Source organism: Theobroma umbraticum, unplaced genomic scaffold (assembly GCF_002168275.2).
Source record: "Theobroma umbraticum cultivar Fairchild unplaced genomic scaffold, ASM216827v3 scaffold_95.0, whole genome shotgun sequence".
Lineage (NCBI taxonomy): Eukaryota > Viridiplantae > Streptophyta > Magnoliopsida > Malvales > Malvaceae > Theobroma > Theobroma umbraticum.
In genome coordinates this window covers 8,613,029-8,633,002 of record NW_018397257.1, presented here as the reverse complement: position 1 = coordinate 8,633,002, position 19,974 = coordinate 8,613,029, and the positions used below count along the sequence as shown (strand labels likewise).

Below are 19,974 nucleotides of genomic sequence, written 5' to 3'. Positions count from 1 at the left end.
GTGCTTGATTGTGTGCTTGATTGCATCACTGTCTCAGAAGTTTTGAACATGTGCCTTTTCTTTATTCAGCCTTCCAATTTGTTTCTTTCTTTTCCTAACTTTTTTTGCAATTTCTCTTTCTTTGCTTCACAAGTTCTACTGTGTTTTTCCTTGAAATTACTTTCTCCTTATTAACTCAGATTTGTCAAAGTTTGTGGATGATGTTTAAGACAATTAAGTAAGAAAAGTCGTCATGCCTGAAGTTGGATATGGCTGGCTTTAAGCAAATCAACATACTTCTACTTTGTTTTACTCTCCTCTTCTCAAGCTCTTTTTATGGCCTTGATCTCCTTTGTTTTTCAATTTCAATTTAGAAAATTCTACTGTTCCCTTAGAAACCATTAGACTTAAAACATTTCTTTCAGTTCATTCCAGATTTTAGTACAGAATGGGAGGATATAATCTGTACCTTATGCCAAGTCTTTGAAAAGCTATTACCTTGCGCTTTCTATTTTTAGCTTAATTTTTAGCTTTATGAAAATGCATGCCTAAAAGCTTGTTTGTGCACTTAAATGTTCTTTCTGTATGTGTGTGTGCATGAATTTACAGTCAGGTAACATGTGACCATCCACGCATCCAGGCTATTGAACGATCAAAGTTCATGGTTCGAAATTGTGTTTCATTTCCTATAATTGCTCCCTATTTCGAACTCTTAAATTTACTTATAGGAAAATCTGTCATCTTATCAACATTATTGAGTTTTGCAGGTTCAGGTAATCCTGCTTCTTGGGACCGAGCCATTATTTTAATTGCAGCTTATCATGGAATTTGTGTACAGGTTCTCAGTTCGGCTCCAGAGAAAATGGTTTAAAGGATCTCTCAGATTTGTAACTTAAACAAGAAAGCACCTGCAGCATGCAGCGTTTTATCAACTCTACTGCAAGTAATAGGTGATCTGATTGTGTCTTATCGACTAGCTACGAGTGGTATTAGCAAGGTTCTGCCTTGCTGGAATATCGATTTGTTATTTAGTTATTAATTTGACAGGGTTGGTTTTGTTGGATCATCAGAATCATATTTTGTGTTAAAGACTTTGAATAATCTCTTTGCCTTTGATTTGATACTTAATTCTTAGGTTTTAAATCTACAATCTTGCCTTTGATTTTCTGTTCATGTGTTCCTCGTTTTCTCTTGTGTGCCATAGCCAAAGAGGTAAATGGCAATACAGGTTATGTTTGAAGCTATTGGAGTATATATTTGATATAATTGTCTACCAAAAAATTTTATGCATGGACGGTGAATCATATTATGTTGTATCGTTAGGAAGTTTAAAATTTCAGAATCTGCATGAAAATATATATCATAAATTTAAGGTTTTAATTAGGCAAAAATGATTGTAACAAAAAGCTTTAATTCTTAGGTCATAACATAAATTTATTTTTGCAAGAATGAGTTGATATTCATTGCAGTTTAATAGTGTTGGTAATTTTTATATATTCATGTTTTATCAGGTGTATATGAAGCCATATTAACTCTGGTTTTTGAAGGTTTATCATGTCTGTTGTCTGCATCCTCGTAATTCAAATTAGAATTAATAAAATATTTATCCATTGTTGTATACGTCAATTTATTTATTTTTAATTATTCATATTTTTACCTCATTAGTGAAATAAACAATAGAATATTCTTTGGAATGGAGTTGAAAATGAACATAAATTTGAAGACAAACCAGGTTTTTATTCATTTTTTATGCATGAAGGTTTAGTCCAAACTATTATCCTCCGACAAAATGATATTCTCAAAGAATGATAATAAAACTACTGATAAAAAATTATTTATAAAGTCCTTTTTGTAGAGTAATAATTCTCATACTTGAAAATATTATCAAATGGGTTCCTATTTTGATAGGTCTAGTAAAATTTTTATCCAATATACATTTACTTGCCCATATAAGGCATAAAAGGAAGAAAACTTTTTAAGGAGTATTTTTTTAATTGGAAGGGATAAAAGGAAAAATACTTTATTGTGGTATTTGTATGTAGTTTAAATGATACACTGACTTTGATTCAACAATTTGTATGTAGTTTAGCAAATGTTAAACATCATTGATTCAACCAAACAAATTTAATAAATTTATGTAATTTAAGATAAATGTCTTGTTCAACAATGTTTTAATATTGCTTTAAAACGGACAAAACAACATGCTGGCTGTGAGGTTCGAACTCACGCGCACTTATGTGCAGCAGATCTTAAGTCTGCCCCCTTAACCTCTCGGGCAAACCAGCTGCTTATGCCTTAACTCACCGAATAATCTTTGTCGACCTATAATCTGATTTACCCTCGGAAACATCTAGAAAAGCGAAGCTGACAAGCATAATCTGACGGCCACGATCCAATCTCTCAAACTCCAATACCCAAAACTTTTCTTCTCATTCCCTACCGTCCGATGATTCTCACCTTAAAACCGCACCTTTCCTCCATAGTAAGAAGAGAAACAGCTCGGTAGCGAGGGAGGGGAGGAACTGAGGAAGGGTAGGAAAAAAGAAAAACTGAGGAATAGAAAACAAGGGAAAGGAAAAGAGAGAAAATGGCGGAGCACTTGGCTTCGATATTTGGTACGGAAAAGGATAGGGTCAACTGCCCGTTCTACTTCAAGATTGGCGCTTGTCGTCACGGAGACCGGTGCTCTCGTCTCCACACCAAGCCCAGCATCAGCCCGACTCTCCTTCTCTCAAACATGTACCAGAGGCCCGACATGATCACCCCCGGCGTCGACGCCCAGGGTAACCCCATCGACCCCCGCAAGATCCAAGAACATTTCGAGGTAAATCTCCAAAACAAATCAAAACTCTGAAACTTTTACCGAACTTATAATGATTAAGTTATGTTTTAGGGTTTTATAGATTTAATCAATTTTAAATGATTTGTTTTTTGTTAGGATATGGTTTTTCTATTATTATCATTATTGGTTCTTGTCTAAGTAAATCGAATGCCAAAATTTCTGTTAAATAGTATAAGAGAAATTTTGAATTCGCAGTCCACAGCGAGAAGCAAACAGTTAATTTAACAAAGTAAACGGATTCTTAGATGCTTGATGTTAATTTTCCAGGAGTTTTATGAGGATTTATTTGAGGAACTGAGCAAGTATGGTGAAATTGAGAGTCTGAATATATGCGACAACTTGGCTGACCATATGGTAAATATTTTCTCTGGCCATGCTTGTTTGCCATTACTTTTGTTTGACAAGCTGATATGTTAAGTATTTAAATCATTTTCTGTGGACAGGTAGGCAATGTGTATGTTCAGTTTAGAGAAGAAGAACATGCTGCAAATGCGCTCAGGAATCTTAGTGGAAGATATTATTCTGGTTTGACATCTTCTATCCTCTTGTATGAGCTTTTTTTTTTTTTTCTATCATCATCTATGTCAGTATTGCATCCAAATCGCAACAGATGCTTATGTGGCTAAGTTACTTTATCCTTTTGTACTATCTATCTTTTCATAATATATAAGAGATTGTTATGTTGTTAAGTTGCCCTTTTCTATTAGCTTCTACCTATTGGTCATTTTGGAATTGTGTTGCAACAGATGCATGTATCATTAAATTACCTGACCTTTTTGTTGCAGGCCGTCCTATCATTGTTGACTTCTCACCTGTGACTGACTTCCGTGAAGCCACCTGTAGGCAGTATGAAGAGAACACTTGCAATCGTGGTGGATATTGCAATTTCATGCACCTGAAGACAATCAGCAGGTGGGATGTCATTTCATATCAGCATTACCTGTATATGGTCATTGTTTTAATAGGTCTAAATTTGTTCATTGTTAATCTACATCAGGGAGTTGAGGCGCCAGTTGTTTGGGAGGTATAGAAGGAGGCGAAGCCATAGCCGAAGCAGAAGCCCTCCAAGGCATCGTGGTAGCCATGAGGAACGCTCTCATGGCGGGCGTGGCCACAGTAGACGGTATGATGATAGAGATCATTATCATGAAAGCCGGAGCAAAAGGCATAGAAGCACTAGTCCTGGCCATAGGAGAGGACGGAGCAGAAGCCCTGGGGGAAGGAGAAATCGTAGTCCAGTTCGTGAAGGCAGTGAGGAGAGGCGTGCGAAAATTGAGCAATGGAACCATGAAAGGGAACAAGAAAATGCTAACAAAGTTGATAATGATGCTGCCAATAATAACAATGAGAATGGTGACAATGGATATGCAAAGAATGATGATAAGTACTATGGACATCAGCAGCAGCAGCAGTAGCCTCCATAACTGGGAGGCCATTGACAATTATTAAATTACTTTGTCTGGTTTGTCTCTCTATCTTTTTCTATCATTATTTTCATATTTTGCTTTCTCAGTAGAAGAAGAAATATTTCTACTAAGACCAAGCATCCTGTAAATATAGCTTACAGCCCATTTTCCACTGTGCAGGTGGTGTGCAGGTTCACAATTCTTTGATATGGAATTTGAAATTTGTTTTACCTTTTTCTTTTAGTTCCATGCCTTTTACAACTCTGTTCATAATGCTTGATTGTGTGCTTAACTTCATCATTATTTTTGAAGATTCTACCTTTTCTGTCCTTTCTCTGATACAGCCTTCCAATTAAATTCACTAGACTATGGCCTGTGCGTTGCACATGGGCCTCTTTCTACTTGTTTTTTTCTTTCTCTTCTGACCTCTATTTTTCTTGCCTTTTCTCTTTTTTCCTGTGCTCTCCACGTGGCTAGAGGGGTAGCCCCTTTGTGGGTTCCTTTTAAGTATGTTATATATTTTGGATCTAATTGTTTTTGCTATTTTTCTTCTCACTTTGTTTACAAGTTTTACCATATTTTGTCTCAACGATTCTTTCCCTGCTATTACTAAGTTTTGTCAACATGGGCACTGAAGTTGGCTATGTCTGTCTGCTAGTCAGATGAGGTTTTAAGCAACACAATTTTTCATTTTCCTCACATGAATCTCTTGTTATGGCCTTGATCTTTTGTTCCTTTCAATTTTAATTTCGAAAATTTTACGGTTCCTTAGAAACCATTAGATTTAACATCTCGTTCTACTCATTCCAGATTTTAGTAGGAATTGGGAGGATATAATCCTAGACATAGGTCAAGTCTTTGGGAACTATTGTCTTCTGCATTTTGTTTATAGCTTTAACCTTTAGTATTAGGCAAATGCATGCATGAATTCTTCTTTGTGCATTGTAAGTGTTGTGTGGATGTGTGCATTCATGAATTTACAGTCAGGTACCGTGTGACCACCGCACTTCTGGGCTATTGAACGATATTCATGGTTCTAAATTGGGTTTTGTTCCCTATGATCTCTTTCTCTATTTCATACACTTAATTTACTGCAAGGAAAATCTGTTATCTTATCAACATTATTGAGTTTTGCAGGTTCAGGTAATCCTGCTTCTCGGGACCAAGCCATCATTTTAATTGCAGCTTATCATGGAATTTGTGTACAGGTTGTCGGTGCTGTGCTAGAGAAACAGGTTAAAAGGGTATGTCAGGTTTAACTTGTAGAAGAAACAAGAAAGCGCCTGCAGCCTCTTCTCAGCTCTACTGCAAGGTATAGGTGTTGTGGGTGTCTTACGGACGAGCTAGGAGTGGTTTCAGTGAGGCCCTGAGTTGCTGGGCTTTCTATTTCTTATTTTGATCTTAACTTAACTGGTGTTGTATTGTTGGAACGTGATACATGTTTGGGGTTAAAAGACTTTAAAAGGATTGCCTTTTACTAAATAAGATACGCAACTCATTGCTATAAAGTCTAGTATTTGCCTTTAATTTTTCCTTGCTTTACTCTTCTGTCGCGTGCCAATCCAGAATAGGTTAAGGTACTAATAGGGTTTGTATTTCTAATCTATTGGATTAATATAGATTGTCAATACTTAGTTTAAAATTATGTATTCCTGAATTTAAATGCAAATTATTACTTAGTCCTTTAATTCAGGAAGGAGATGATTATAGAATTTTAGAATTTATAAGTAACCGATTCTTGCCTTTCTGGTGGGTTAGATGAAAGGGCGATGTTTATCCATTAATTTAACGTTTATTTTGTCGAACAATAAAAAAATTAGTTTTGCGGGTTTCCTTTTTAAATAAATTTTGGGTCAAATCGTACTGGAATGAGTTTGGACTTGGATTTAGCTCATTGTTTATTGTCTTTGTCAACAAAAAAATTAACATGACCAAAGGGAACAATCAACCTCAGCAATTGGAGTGTTCTCCCTGTTATGCCTGTAGTTTAAATCTTAATTGTGAGGCTCATGAACTATGGCACAATATCAATATATATTGTCATCCTCTAAACAATTCACATTTAAAAAACTTTTCATACCATTTAATATGAAAGAAATGAGAACACATTTTTAACAATGTGTTTAATTAAATTATATTATAATATTTATTTTACAATAAATTATTATAATGTAAAATTACAATACAATCATATTACAATCAATAAATATAATATAATTACAATTCAAAACTAATATAATCACATTACATTACACTATATAATATTATTAAAAACATTTTTATCTTTTAATTTTATTACTTTATTAAAATATTTTACAATATTATAATTAAAATAAAAAATATTAAACTAAAATATACAATATAAAAATTAAAAATTAAAATATAATATAAAAAATTATAATTTCTATAATATAAATAAATAAATTAAAATATAATATAATATAAAAATTATTTTAATAAATAAAATATATAAAATTATAATAATAAATAAAAATAAAATATATACATTAAAAATATATTTAAAATAATATTTCATAAAAATTAATAATAAAAATATAAATATATTAAACTTATATTTTAATAACTAAAAATAATTTTAAAAATTAATATTATTTCATTCTCAACAAAATACTTATAAACCAAACGTTATAATATTATCTTTCCTACATTTTGATCATTATTTTACTTATATATTAAATACTATAATATTATTTTTCTTATAATAATATTACTGGTAATCACATTATCTGTAATTACATTACATTATAAAATACTAAACGTCACCTTAATAGAGCACTAAAATTATTAGACATGCTTAGCAAGAAGCTGCAATGAACCATAACATATAACATCACCATGCAAAACTTCACTTTTAACATATAATTTGAAAAACAAGAACCTTTCATTTAAGACCATGTAAATGCATAACGACATGAATAGAACACATAAACTATAGCATCACAATCTAAACCCTTTCAAGGATAATAACCAAAATGATAGTGCCGAATCAGAAGTAAGGATCCGCAAAGTCTTGTTAACCATAGACCCCCTCATTTACTAACAAGCATAATCTACCAAAACCACAAAAGAACACATCTCTCCCCCAAAAATTAAACATGCACACAACATAAGAGCATGTTATGTATTACAGCATTCATTTGCCACCATGCTTGGCCTTTTTGTGAGATTCTAGACCACCCTCAGAGCCAAATGACCTGTTCATAATAATATGCAGGACATTAGTAAAGCAACCAACTCAAAATAAAATTGGAAGTTGTTTTAAAAGTTGTAGATAAGTACTTGTTACAAGATCCACAAGAGAATTGACCACCAGACTTCGGACTCTTTGCAGAAGATTTCCCAGCTTGCTTTGATGGGTGAGGTGTTGCTGTGTGACCACCCTTCTTATCATCTGCAATAGCAAGGAACTAAAATCAGAAGAAGATAAATGGACCAATCCTAATTAACCATTACCACTTCAAAACAGTGTAGAGAAAAGATAACCATTAACAATTACAATAAAAAAAAGAGGCAGAAGTTTTTCATGTGAAGAGATAAGAGAACTACCTGTCTTCTGAGGTGTTGCTGCAGATTTTGCCTTTTTTGCAGAAACAGGGGTAGCAGCTTCTGCAGGTCTCTTCTTGCTTGCCTCAACCTTAAAAGTATAAGAAATAAAATTTCATTAATGGAATCAGGGCAGATTCAAAAAATTCAAAAAGCACTTCAGTCTACCAAACATGCCTTCTTAGGTGTCCCCTCATCCTCATCATCAGAACTTTCATCCATAGACATCTGCCCAGGAAACAGAACATCTTACTAACTCATGTCAATCAATTACTACTTCATCTAGAAAAGAAAATAAAGGAAAACCAAAATGAGCCAACTGAAATCCATATGTAGTGATCAACACCAAAGTCACTACAATGTAATGCATTCATTTCAATCATTTCTACAAGGAACAGAAAACATTTTATACCTTCACTATTTAGCTAGGAAAAAATGGATTAAAAGCAATCAACTATGCAAAGTGAAAAGGGTAAAAAACAACTCACAGACCAAAGACAACAGATACCACACAGATCAGAAGGCCATTCAAAATAAATAAAATAAGGAAAAGCATCCATTTTAAGTGTAATAATCAATTAAAAATCTTTTGCCTAGTTATGAAAAAGAGACCTCATCAGACTCATCTTCATCCTCAGAATCATCTTCCTCATCAGAACCACTTTCATCCTCAGAATCACTCTCATCATCATCCTCAGTTTTCTTGTTATTGCTTGGTTCTTCAATCTTCACAGCTTGTTTTAGAGCATCAGGTTTCCCAGCATTAACCTTAGATGGTTTTACATCTGTCTTAGCTTTTCCTGTAGTGGAAGAAAATGTTTGCCAGTTGAAAATAAGAGAGATTGAAATCTTCAACCACTGATTAAATTCTAGTACAGGAAGAGAACTTACCATTTTCTGCAGCAGCCACAGGAAGTTCCTCATCCTCGCTACTTTCTTCGTCACTAGACATATCTATACATAAGAATAATATGCATGAGAAATACTTGCTAAAGACAAGAAAATTACAAATAGGCAAGATGTTTTCCAGGACTCACCAAATTCATCATCAGTGGTGACAAAGAAAGCATAAGAGTCAAGGAAGAACAAGATGGCCCAAACACACTTAACATTCATGAAAAACAAGAGTTCAGTTATCACCAAAAAACAAAATTAACTCCTACTAATAAAAGGATATCCTTCCTCCGGCACAAAAGTTTTGTAACCAAGGAAATAAACACTTCCATGTTTGCAGTTGTGAGAGAGCTCAAACTCTTGGTCAAACACTAAATCAAAAGATAATTGAGGGAAATTCTGGTGGGAAAGAGTTCCAAGAACGAGTTTCTGCCCATCAGCATTTACATGGAGGGTGACAGATTCTGCTTTGTTCTTTGACTCGCCAAGTGTTGCCTAAAACACAAGCAGATTGCAGGTTATTTTAGACACCAAAAGAAAAAAAAAAGAAACCATTGATAATAAAATCAACTTCAACAAATAAATCACTTCTAACCTGGGAAAGATGGATGACATGATTGGCACCAGGGTCTGCTTTAATGGGCTTTCCAGCCTTAACTTCAATACCTAATAGTAACATAAAAAATAATTGAATTTAATTACCCGAACTAAAACACAACAAAACACGTGTCTCTAAATATAAATCAGAAGTATACAATTACAAACAGTGTCTCTAAAAATCATTACCAACAGTTTAAAAAAAAAACCCCATTTCAATCTTTGCTCTGTACAGACATACACGAATCATTGCCAACAAAATTCATTCAAACACCACAAAACGAAGTGAATCCAAAATCTTATACCAACATTGTCTGAAAGCATGCTAACAAAATTAAACTAACGATACAAACAAATTCTAGAACATGTTTGAAAAAAATTATCTGTATTGACAGTAGTACACCAGGGAAGCTAAAACCCAAGACTTCTTCAAGGCAGTAAGATAAATAGTATTACATTTCGAGAACGTAAATTCACAAATATAACGAGCTAGCTAAGCTAACCTCATTTCAACAGAAAGAGCAAACTAACAAAATAAAAAAGATCAAAGCTTCCACAAACACAACCGTCTTTTAAAACCAGAAAAAAAATCGTAGAAAATGAGTGAAAATGTTCGAAGAAAGCAGCAAAATGAACAGCAGGAGAGAAGAAAGGAAACGTAAGCAAAAGGCCAAACCATCAAAAGTCATATAAAAGAAAGAACGAGAGAAAGAGGGCTTACCCCAGAACTCCATGGATGATGGTGATAGTGGGAGAGAGGGAAGCAACTGAGGGGCTAGGGTTTTGGGAGGCAGGAGAACTAGGGCTTTAGAAAGGGGAAGCGCAAGAGTATCAACGCTTTAAAGAGGGCGGAAACTCGTGGGGACATTGAAATGAATTTATAAGCAAGTTGCCGCCAGGTTGTGTTTGCTCCATTTTTAGGGTTTTGTGGAAAACTGAGGATTCGCTAAAAAGAGTTCGTTTTGGGCTTTGGCCCAACATATTTGGGCCTTAGGCCCAATATCCGGACTTTTAAATAATTTTCGGATGGGCTATGTTTTGACCTAACCCAATTTTTGTGGACACCTAGAGAATAGGCCCGATTCCATGAAATAGAAGAGAAGTACTCAAGATTGATGGACAAAATGCAAGATGTGTTACAGCAACCTGTTAGCCTTTTTCTCCCGGAGTGGTGTTTTGGTAAATAACTAAACATTCTTTTTGGGGTACATAATAAATAATTATAGAATTGAATCACGTTTAACATACTTCCATCACATGATATGTAAAATTTTGACATACAAAATGAACAAATCGAACATACTCAAAAAAATCAAAATTTTTCAAACAAGAATGCAGTTCATCTTATTGTGTAAATATTTTTTATTAAACAATTATTTAAAATAATACTTATTATATATACACACCTTTTTTATCAATATATGAAAATTTATTGAATTTTCAAATAATACAACAAGAGATAACTCTCTCTCATCTCGTCTCAAATTTTAATTGTAATATTCAACTGTAGACGTTCAATGCTTGTGCTTCTGCAAAGGAAAATTAGTGACAAACTCAGTTCACATTCCTCTTGGATCCAAATACTAGTGTCGAGATTGGAAGCTCCTTGTTTGTTTAGTTTTGGAAGTCTGATCTTCTTGTGGAATGCTAGGAACCAGCTTTTTATTGTTTCTAGCTTATGGCAAATGCTCTTTGATTTGGATTTTTGGCCTCTGTTTTTGATGGTACAGTGCCCCTTTTTGCACCTGGGCAGCTGGTGACTCGGACAATTATGTTGTAATTGTACAGGTTTTTTTATCCGATTCGATTTTTAATATCATGGAAGTCTTTGATCAATCCTAAGAGAGACTCGGACATGACATTCCGGTTACGAAATTCAATAAAATCACCTTTTTAAATATATATATATATATATATATATATATAAAGACAGAGAAATATCAAAATACTTGAAAAATGGGCTTTAATATGACACAAGATTGAAACATTGCTAAGACCTAGGTTCCATGTTCTATTTAGACAATGTAATATCGAGACCTATGTAATGTTATCATATCCTTGTCCTGTGTGAAGTATTAAATATTTAATTCATAAAAATATATATGAAAAAAACACACGAGGATACAAATTCAATTTGTGTAGCAAGGACTCGATAGAGGAAAGCTGATCAAAAAACCAGCTCAAAAAACCAAAAACAAGTCTACAAAATGATGCCTCACAAACCCAGAGTGGGGATAGCTTTAATTTGCCACCATAATTTGTCTCTTGGGGTGTTACACCCATTGCGTAAGACCATATGTCATATTCACTACAATTGCACTACTTCCATTTGTTAATAAAATGATAAATTAAGATCCTACCCTACTGAAACTATTACCTGCTGAGGTTGTCAGATCAGAGACAAAAATCTCGTGGTGTCCAAGCTAATCTTTTGTTCATGTATCTGAACACCAGAAAACGCACCTCACCCAACCAAACACAACTCAAAAGACATCTTACATCACATTATTGATCACTGTCCTGCTCTTCACACGTTTTTGGCTTAAGCTTTTGCCTTGCAGGTAAACAAAACAATTCTGTTCATTGATGTGCATTTTTTTGTCTTGTTTTATCATGTGCCCCAGGGGCCACCACAAGATTTCCCACGATAGAATTAGACAAAGGAAAAAGGTTGGGAGGATTCCTGAGACATAGGCCTTTGCTTTGGGGATACATAGGTTTCAGACGGCGAGACCATCAAAAGGATCAGGTTCTTCGGGCTGGGAATCCTGAGCTTTTGATTGAAAAAATGTTTCCAGCTTTAGCACATATGCATGCCATACAAATATATTCCCCTGCTTTTCCATTTGTCACTCCTCCATGTGCCTCCATGGCAGCTTGGGATTGCTCCAAAACCCACATAAAAATGTTTAAAAATATTTACAAAAATGCTTACAGGAAGTTGTGGTTGGGTTTGCATATATATGCAGAATTCTTATTGTTTCTTGATGATATATTAAAGAAGAATGCAACCTAATTCCAGGAAACATTTAATCACTAAAACTATTCTTTAATTCATTGTATCGTTGGTCATAAAAAAGAATCATTGTATCCTCAAAGAAAGGTACTGACGCAGTTCATTTACTTTTGAAGGTAGGTGATGTTTCTGATAATAATAATCAGGATTTGTAATTTTCTCAACTTTTAGTCAAAGCTTACGTTATCCTTCTCCTCATGGTGTACACTCACACCATTGCCAAATCACGTGTGACGAGTCCATGTTTTAGGAAGGTGAGTGGTCAAATTATATATATATATAGAGAGAGAGAGAGAATATTTTTAAAAATAATTTTTAAAAAAAGATATTTTAAAAAATAACTTTTTAATTATTTTAATTATTTTTAATTTAATTAAATAAAATTATATATCATAAAATTATTCGTAATATATAAAAATAGGTTAGATGTTATGGTTTTATTAGTACATGTTATGTACAAAAAGATGTGATATGTCATGGTTAGGTTGTTATATGTCATATTGAAAAAAATACTGTTATTATGCGTTATATACATCATAGTTAAAAAAGTTATTATACACCATGTTAAAAAAAATATTATTATTACACACTATGTTGAAAAATATTATTATTACACGTTATATTTAAAAACATTTTGTTACATTTTAATATCTGAAATGTTATCGTTACTTACGAATTAAAACTTCGAATTTTTTCAACTCTCTTCATTTCATTTTATCTTTTTTTTGACAATTTAGCACCCAAAAGTGTTTGTAACATGTTTTCATAATTCAAAACATAAATTTTCTTATCTAAAATACCTATTTCGACTAAAAATCGAAAAAAATCTTCTTTGAAAACTTAAGTTTATAAATTTCAAATTTTTAAGTTTATTGATATTTAGGTCCCGAATTGATCTAATTAAAAGTTATTTCAAAGATCATTTATAATGTTTTAATTTTATCCAAAATACTTAAAAATCAAATTCTCAAATAATCACTTATCCAAGCACATCAAAAGTATCACTTGGTGTCTTGAGAGGGTAGAAAAGATAAATACGAAAAGTGTGAGAAAGAGAAATCGGAACATAACAGATGAATGTTAAAGAGAGAAATCGATAAAATTAAACAAAGTAAGATGGTGAGAGAGAGAAATCAAAAGTACAAATAAAAAAATTTGTGATAAATGGTTTAATTTATTTAAATAGTTTTAAAGATATTTTTATCAAATTATAATTAAATTTATTTTGATAATTATTTTTAAAATATCCTTATCAAAGAAGGTTATTTTTCATGATTTCCTATATACATATAGGCTGAAACAGCTTGACGAACAAAGGGAAATCCATGGAGGAAAAACTAAAAATAGCTATCACAATGACTGTTTTATCTTTGGTATTGGGTATCAGCAAACATCAACTTCCTATCCTACTGATGTGATTACCTGAAAAGAACAGAATATCTACAGCAAAGCATACAATAAAATCTCCCCCTTCTTTTGCAAATTACTGCATATATATACGTTCCTACCTAGAAGCATCAAGAAAAATAGTAGATCCCTTTAATTATGTCAAACGATAGCAATATATATAGTATTTGTTAAGTTTATAATTGAAAGGGAATCTGTGTTATTGTTTGCAAACAGGAGGAAAGAGAAAGACCCAAAACTTTCAAAGGCAGCATGCTGAGCAGAATAGTAGTATATTTCCTCTGAGAAGTAGCAATCGGAAAGGAATGAAGGGGCCAGGGGCTGGGGACACCAACAGCTCCTGTCTCTAATAATAATTGCGAACCCAATGAACAGTAAATAGCGCATCTGCCAGTTGCCACTGCGATTTCAGTACAGGGAATTCTTTCATCCATTTCTGCATAGAAAAAGTTACAACAATATACTAGGTCTTACATTGGTCTCCCACTGTTCCCCACATGGTCAAAATGGTAGGGAAATAAATTTATATATATATATATATATATATATATATATAGATTTGCCCATTTCTTCACTTCAAAGAAATAATATTCTAAACCCGGTTAACAAGATTACAGTTGGAACGTGGAATTTGCTCGCAGTTACTTTTGAAAAGCTGCCAAAGCCTCAACCCTCGACGAACCACTACAGATGAATATCACATGCACAAGTTGACACCACATCAACGTCAGCCTTTGTGTTCTCTTTCTTCTTTAAGTGCCAGGATGCGTTTTGTGCTTTCATAAAAACTGCTGTACTATTTAATTCATCCAACTCGAAATGATTGGCCAAGTGTGTGTGGTTTGGCTCGCATTTCAATGGGCGTATGTGGGTTCAGATATGAAAAATACTGTCCTTCAGCATATCTAGTAACCTTATCATTGCACAACCTTGTAATAAATATGAACAACAATTTTTTTTCAATTATGTTACTATTACCCAACTTAAATCTTACATCAATTTAAATTTTAGTTTATTTTGTTTTATACATGCCTTAAATCTTTGTGACTTACCTTTCAATCTCTATTAACTCGAGTTTTTGTTAAATAAATTAGCGATATTACCATGATTGAAAACGAAGCCTTTCTATCTCCACTCACTTGAGTTTTTGTTAAATAAATTCATGACGTCATCATTACAATTGAAAATGAATAAAAAGAAACCAAATCATCCCAAAGACATTTGAATAACAACCAATTGTTTAAAAGTTCATAGATATTTACCGACTTCATCATTTGGGCGGTTTGAACAAATTATCCCAAAGATTCGATTTTTTTCTCAATTTAAGCCAACATAAGTTTTAACATTTATTGACCACTTTATTCAATAGATTTACAGAACTTCCATGAAATATTCCAACTTTAATCAATAAAGTCCAAAATTACTGTACACATTTTTATAACTAATTAAACAAAAGAGATATTATCATTAAACACTGTCTTTCCTTCACAAGATTTTTAGATATAACATACATGCAATTTTGTTCCCCAAATTTGCATGAATCATAATCTAACGCCAAAACTATTTAAAGATTTATTCCAAATCCTATTTTTACAAAATGCAACACTAAAATAGAAGAACAAAAAATGGCCTGTTTTTCAAAACAAGAAATCCATGAATTTGAGCCAAGGTATCACGCTCTTGGTAACCTTTTCCACTTCCTTTGAGCACGACGTCGTTTCACTATTTTCACCGTCCTTCGACGCCGCCTTTTTTGTGCACAGGAAGAAATTTCTCGATCCCAACGCCATCAGCTTCTCCTCCCTTTCCAAACCTGCGCCGCCGCACACAAAAAGTATTAGCAATCAGTAACACCTGTACACGCGTCCAAATAAAGATATTGTGCGCTGATCGTACGGCCAATTATTTTTCTATGATGCGTTCGTTGATCTTACTTTCTAAGCTGAATTGAGAATAATGGAGGTCGAAAAGCGAGGCGTCCGTCGACGGCAAGATTGGCCGTCGACCTTCCTTCGAGTACTGTCGAACGGCGGCGTTTATCAAGTCGCCGACGGTGTTTTCCGGCGACATCAGTACCTGTACGGCTCCGAGGCTCCCTTGGATCGTCACGTTCAACAGCAGCTTCGTCAACTTCGGCCTCGCATCCTGGGAGATGGTAATAGTCCTCTCTGAAAGCAGGTCGGGTAGCGTCTTAGGCCGCCTCAGCTGTGCCCGTGCGATCGTCGGAATTCTTCCGTGAAACGACGACGCCTTTTCAGATAACCTTCCCCTCCGGTTCTTCTCCGGTTCCTTACGGTTATTTTTTGAATTCGGCATCGAATTGAAATTATCGAGTATAATATTATACAATAATTGAAACGAAAGCAGGAAAAAATTGAAAATGAAAAAACTTTTCTTCTGATTCCTTTTTTTTTTGGGGGGGGGGGGGTGCGGTAGCAAGTGAGTTAACGGTTACCTCAAGCGCCGGTAACGGAAGAACCTAAAGCGAGGGAAACCGAGAGCGGGAGCGGAGCGACGGCTCTCAGGTTTCCGGTCACTATAAGTTATCATAACCTGGATGATATAACCGTAAATGAACAGAAAACCATAGCGCAAAGAGAAAAGCCAGCGAAAAGCGGATAGGAACCGAAGCTCCCCCAAACACTCAGCCAATTTATATAGAAGGAAGGCGAAGATAAAGAGTGGAAAACCGCTATGATTTTTCTCAGATTACCGGCTACACCAGTTGGTAGGAAATAAAGTATTTTCCGTTTTTCCGCGAGCTAAATCTAGTGGTGACCGGCAATTACCCGCTAATGCGACATATGTGTGGCTTTGCTTGAGCATTGAGGGTTAACTGGTTAACGGCTTCGTGCTAAAGTGCGCTCGGTGTAGTGTGCTTTTGGTGATTCAATGGACACGTGGAGGGACTTTGTGGCATGGTGGCTGCGATTACTCGCGTGAGTGTTTGGCTTTCGGAAGTGTAAGTTGTCGGGTAAGACTAGCGTTTCCCTTGCTTTAGGGCGGCTGTTGTTTACTCCTTTGGAATTTCAAGTCACGTGCTGTGCACGTGCGATTTATTGCATTCATAATCAGGCTGGTCGGCGTTACGTGGAAGTATTATTGGTGGAGACTTTTACTCGGAAGTATCGAGCTTAGCTAACAGGAAAACGTATGGTCCGGTGAAATTGTGACACGTGGGAAGAGTGTCGTCTAAAAGAAAATTACTGATGTAGTTGGACCCGGTGGACCGCCATGTGGACCAATGGTGATTTCTGCACAAGTTTTTTTTTATTTTTTTAAAGTGTTGACGTCAGGTTTGCAATTATAGTTTTGTCTTATGTAAATTAAGATTTTTCATTACAAATTATTGAATATAGAAATATGAAAATCCTTTCTTATTTAATATTAATTAATTTTAAATTAAATATCCGTTTCAATTTTTAATTAGAGATTGCCTAATTTTAATTTGGGTGAAATTAGGAATAGGTATGGCGGTATGGGTTCGATAAAGAAGCTATTTATTAATTTATTTTTATTTAGAAAAAATGAAAAATAGTAACTCGGAGTTTGGTTGAAAAATGTGGATTCCTAGTGAGGATTAAGCTTGTTAAAGATAAGCTCAGCTGAAAACTTTGCATATTTGGAAACATGTTCAAAATAAGTAGAATTAGTGTGGCTATGGCTTAACCCCACATCATTTCGGAGCACATGCCGACAATTATTTCACAAACGAAAATAATCATCTCTAATTAATTGAGATAGAACAAATATATCACTTCAACTAATAATCAATTTAATAAAGGGAGTGATTCAACTCGAATATTAGGTTAAAAACATCTTATTCATATAAAAAAATTGTTATGCTCAACCTTAATTATATGTAGGCCTAAGTTTGGTACATTAACGTTGTAGGCTTAATTAATACTTAGGAAAATAATGTGACCAAAAAAATAGTTGGTTCAAATAATTAAAACAAACTTCTTTACCATCACTTGGGTAAGTAATGAGCAGGGAAGTTGCAAAGGCATGTTTAAACCTAAACAATTAGGTTCAAGATGTCAATTAAACACAGGTAAGCAAAAGCTGCTTTCCATCTTCATTTCTTTCTTTTGTTTGCCTAGTCATAATCAAGTTTGGGTGGTTCACTTGTGCTATCTATGTAATTTAATTTTACTTAAAATTTAAGTTACGGATATCTATGTAATTTAAACAGGGGAAATATACTATAAATATGCTTCAGTAGAAAAGATTAAATAAATTGTGAACTGATGACTAGATTAAACAAGGAAGTCTTCATAATGATATATCAGAAAAAATATGATCTTTCTATTTTTGGTACATTAAATTTTGATAGTATTATCATATAGCTATAAAATTAAGTTTTGCAAAATTAAGAATTATTGTTAGTGGTCTTTTGATTGGGTGAACATCTTTCATTAATAAATGATTTAGGTTTTTTTTTAAAAAAAGGAACTCATATATATATTTTTTAAATGTCACTGATCATGATGATTATAGTGTTAAAAAAATAGATAGAGCCAAGCACATGCAAATGTAATCACATATGGGGGACAATTTAGGGATATGGTGACAAATGATAAATACTATTACCTAAGTGGTCTTATTTTATCATTTTTCTTTTGAAATTTTCAAGCGTATTCAAGATTAAAATTAATATACAAATATTTCACATAAGAGACAATATTTAACTTGATTTGACACTTATTATCTACATTCACAAACCAGAAAGAAATAAAAAAACATTATGAATATAAAAATTACAAATGATACAAAACATTCAAAAATAAACACTATCCGAGTTCTAAAACAAACTCAAATCCCATGCTCCTTAGTGTTTAAACTTTAAACCATGGAATTCCCTCTATGTTTCTCCTGTCTTACGATTTTGTGAAACACTCACAACAAACTTGTTTCTCCTTTAAAAATCACATAAAAAATATATTTCTCTTATAATTTTAGAGTTTAAGACCGACTACATTTGTAGAACCCTAATATTTGGACACAAATAATTTTTTCTCGTCAATAACAATTACTTATTTACTTTATTTATTCTTTAACTAAATTTAATCACCAAATAATTCTCAACCAATAAAATTTCACGGAAATTCAAATTGATTATCAATTAAATGATTTTCAATTAAAATCTGAGTCAATTATCTAATGCAAAATCACTTGTATTTACCGACATTATCATTAGTTGATATTTTTGCATTAAAGAAATTAAATATCTTTATGAAAAGACGCACACTAATATTAGTTATACTAAAGAAAGATAAAAAGTTAGGCAACAATCTAATATATATTTTTATTTAATTTTTTAAAAAAATGGTGATTTCATAGTGCATCCACTTGCATTTTAATTTTTAACCATATAGGCGTGATCCACTTTATTGAGATTCTATAATCATATACTATTTTAATTTCCAATTGAAGTCGTGACCCAACATCAGCCACCACTTCATTCTATTATATTATAGTATTTATCAAAATACAATCATATTAAAATAATATGAATGAATTGAAGGATCCCAATATTTGTCTCTATTCTCGAATGGGACAAGTGTGGATTCAGTTGATCCTTACCTAATTACTTATTGTATAAAATTGAAAAGAATTCAGTTTGTGTTTTAATATATTTCATATAATAGAATAAGAATTGTTTATCTGATTAATTTTTTGAACCTTAAACATAATTCACTGGTAAATAATCTCAATTATTGAATTTTAATCATAAAAAAATCTAAAAACTTCAACAACAAATTTCATTTTTGACTTTCTTTATAAGACTTTATGTATGCTAATTTCTAATATTCACCAACCAACCTAGCTACCTGCTTGGGCGGTGGATTGTCATGTTAAGACAGAACTCAACTGGACTTGGGTGGATTGAGATTATCTCATTTCAAGTATTACTCTCATTCTAATTAACTTATTAGGCTTTTGCTGCTATATCAAATTCCATGATATAAATAGAATTGATGGCACTTTGCTGTCTCTATTGTATGGTCCAATTCCAATGAATATAAAATGGGATGGTAATGGTTTTTTTCTCATTGAGAGCTTTTTCCTTTTTGACTATGAACTTTGAATTTAGGTGATTGAGATAAATTATCCTTTATGAGTATTACTATGTTGTAGGTGGTTTTTTTTTTTTAATTTTTGAACATTATTTTGGTTTTCTGGTCACATTATACAGATTCCCCTTTGCGTAAAATACAGTCACATGCAAATCTGTTCAAAAGGGTATCTTTCATTCCCAAAATTAG

The 19,974-nt window shown here is 33.3% G+C and overlaps 4 protein-coding genes and 1 non-coding gene across 10 annotated transcripts in view; 2 read left to right on the top strand and 3 right to left on the bottom strand.

Moving 5' to 3' along the window:
- LOC110412817 (splicing factor U2af small subunit B-like) overlaps positions 1 to 1,122 on the top strand; it is a 3,453-nt gene extending 2,331 nt beyond the window's left edge. For 2 of the 3 annotated variants that reach the window (XR_002444905.2, XM_021423444.2), the window contains one exon: positions 818 to 1,122. The gene's annotated coding sequence lies outside the window, so the exon portion shown is untranslated. Of the gene's footprint in view, positions 1 to 746 lie in introns of all 3 variants that reach the window. The other variant, XM_021423446.2, reaches the window with a different exon arrangement.
- A 1,059-nt stretch (positions 1,123 to 2,181) lies between these two features.
- On the bottom strand, positions 2,182 to 2,264 carry TRNAL-UAA (transfer RNA leucine (anticodon UAA)). Its single transcript has one exon. It is a non-coding gene; the product is annotated as a tRNA-Leu (tRNA).
- A 95-nt stretch (positions 2,265 to 2,359) lies between these two features.
- Positions 2,360 to 5,869, top strand: LOC110412600 (splicing factor U2af small subunit B-like). 3 transcript variants are annotated; one of them, XM_021423179.2, is made up of 6 exons: positions 2,361 to 2,803; positions 3,089 to 3,175; positions 3,265 to 3,346; positions 3,607 to 3,733; positions 3,819 to 4,283; positions 5,436 to 5,869. In XM_021423179.2, exons 1-5 carry the CDS (start codon positions 2,567 to 2,569, stop codon positions 4,234 to 4,236), a joined length of 951 nt encoding a protein of 316 aa, XP_021278854.1. In that variant the 5' UTR covers positions 2,361 to 2,566; the 3' UTR covers positions 4,237 to 4,283; positions 5,436 to 5,869. The 3 variants fall into 3 exon arrangements, with proteins under 3 accessions (XP_021278853.1, XP_021278854.1, XP_021278851.1); XM_021423176.2 differs by having other exon boundaries at positions 4,408 to 5,869; XM_021423178.2 differs by having other exon boundaries at positions 2,360 to 2,803; positions 3,819 to 5,869.
- Positions 5,870 to 7,110: 1,241 nt separating this feature from the next.
- On the bottom strand, positions 7,111 to 10,177 carry LOC110412162 (histone deacetylase HDT1-like). 2 transcript variants are annotated; one of them, XM_021422635.2, is made up of 10 exons: positions 10,004 to 10,177; positions 9,281 to 9,351; positions 8,969 to 9,180; positions 8,829 to 8,845; positions 8,683 to 8,745; positions 8,404 to 8,591; positions 7,969 to 8,019; positions 7,795 to 7,882; positions 7,528 to 7,639; positions 7,111 to 7,442 (listed from the first exon to the last, which is right to left on the bottom strand). In XM_021422635.2, exons 1-10 carry the CDS (start codon positions 10,014 to 10,016, stop codon positions 7,382 to 7,384), a joined length of 876 nt encoding a protein of 291 aa, XP_021278310.1. In that variant the 5' UTR covers positions 10,017 to 10,177; the 3' UTR covers positions 7,111 to 7,381. The 2 variants fall into 2 exon arrangements, with proteins under 2 accessions (XP_021278310.1, XP_021278311.1); XM_021422636.2 differs by having other exon boundaries at positions 8,829 to 8,842.
- A 4,960-nt stretch (positions 10,178 to 15,137) lies between these two features.
- On the bottom strand, positions 15,138 to 16,349 carry LOC110412120 (uncharacterized). The gene is made up of 2 exons (XM_021422581.2): positions 15,640 to 16,349; positions 15,138 to 15,518 (listed from the first exon to the last, which is right to left on the bottom strand). Exons 1-2 carry the CDS (start codon positions 16,019 to 16,021, stop codon positions 15,343 to 15,345), a joined length of 558 nt encoding a protein of 185 aa, XP_021278256.1. The 5' UTR covers positions 16,022 to 16,349; the 3' UTR covers positions 15,138 to 15,342.
- Between the last annotated feature and the right edge of the window lie 3,625 nt (positions 16,350 to 19,974).

Excerpts from the sequence above, each read along its gene's own strand:
- LOC110412162 (XM_021422635.2), bottom strand. Across the intron at positions 9,181-9,280 it reads ATGTCATCCATCTTTCCCAG|GCAACACTTGGCGAGTCAAA; the intron begins GTTAGAAGTGAT and ends CTTGTGTTTTAG. Across the intron at positions 8,592-8,682 it reads TGTGGCTGCTGCAGAAAATG|GAAAAGCTAAGACAGATGTA; the intron begins GTAAGTTCTCTT and ends CTTCCACTACAG.
- LOC110412120 (XM_021422581.2), bottom strand. The coding sequence starts at position 16,021 with ATGCCGAATTCAAAAAATAACCGTAAGGAACCGGAGAAGAACCGGAGG. Across the intron at positions 15,519-15,639 it reads TTCTCAATTCAGCTTAGAAA|GTTTGGAAAGGGAGGAGAAG; the intron begins GTAAGATCAACG and ends GCGGCGGCGCAG.
- LOC110412600 (XM_021423178.2), top strand. The coding sequence starts at position 2,567 with ATGGCGGAGCACTTGGCTTCGATATTTGGTACGGAAAAGGATAGGGTC. Across the intron at positions 3,347-3,606 it reads TAGTGGAAGATATTATTCTG|GCCGTCCTATCATTGTTGAC; the intron begins GTTTGACATCTT and ends TTTTTGTTGCAG. Across the intron at positions 3,734-3,818 it reads CACCTGAAGACAATCAGCAG|GGAGTTGAGGCGCCAGTTGT; the intron begins GTGGGATGTCAT and ends AATCTACATCAG.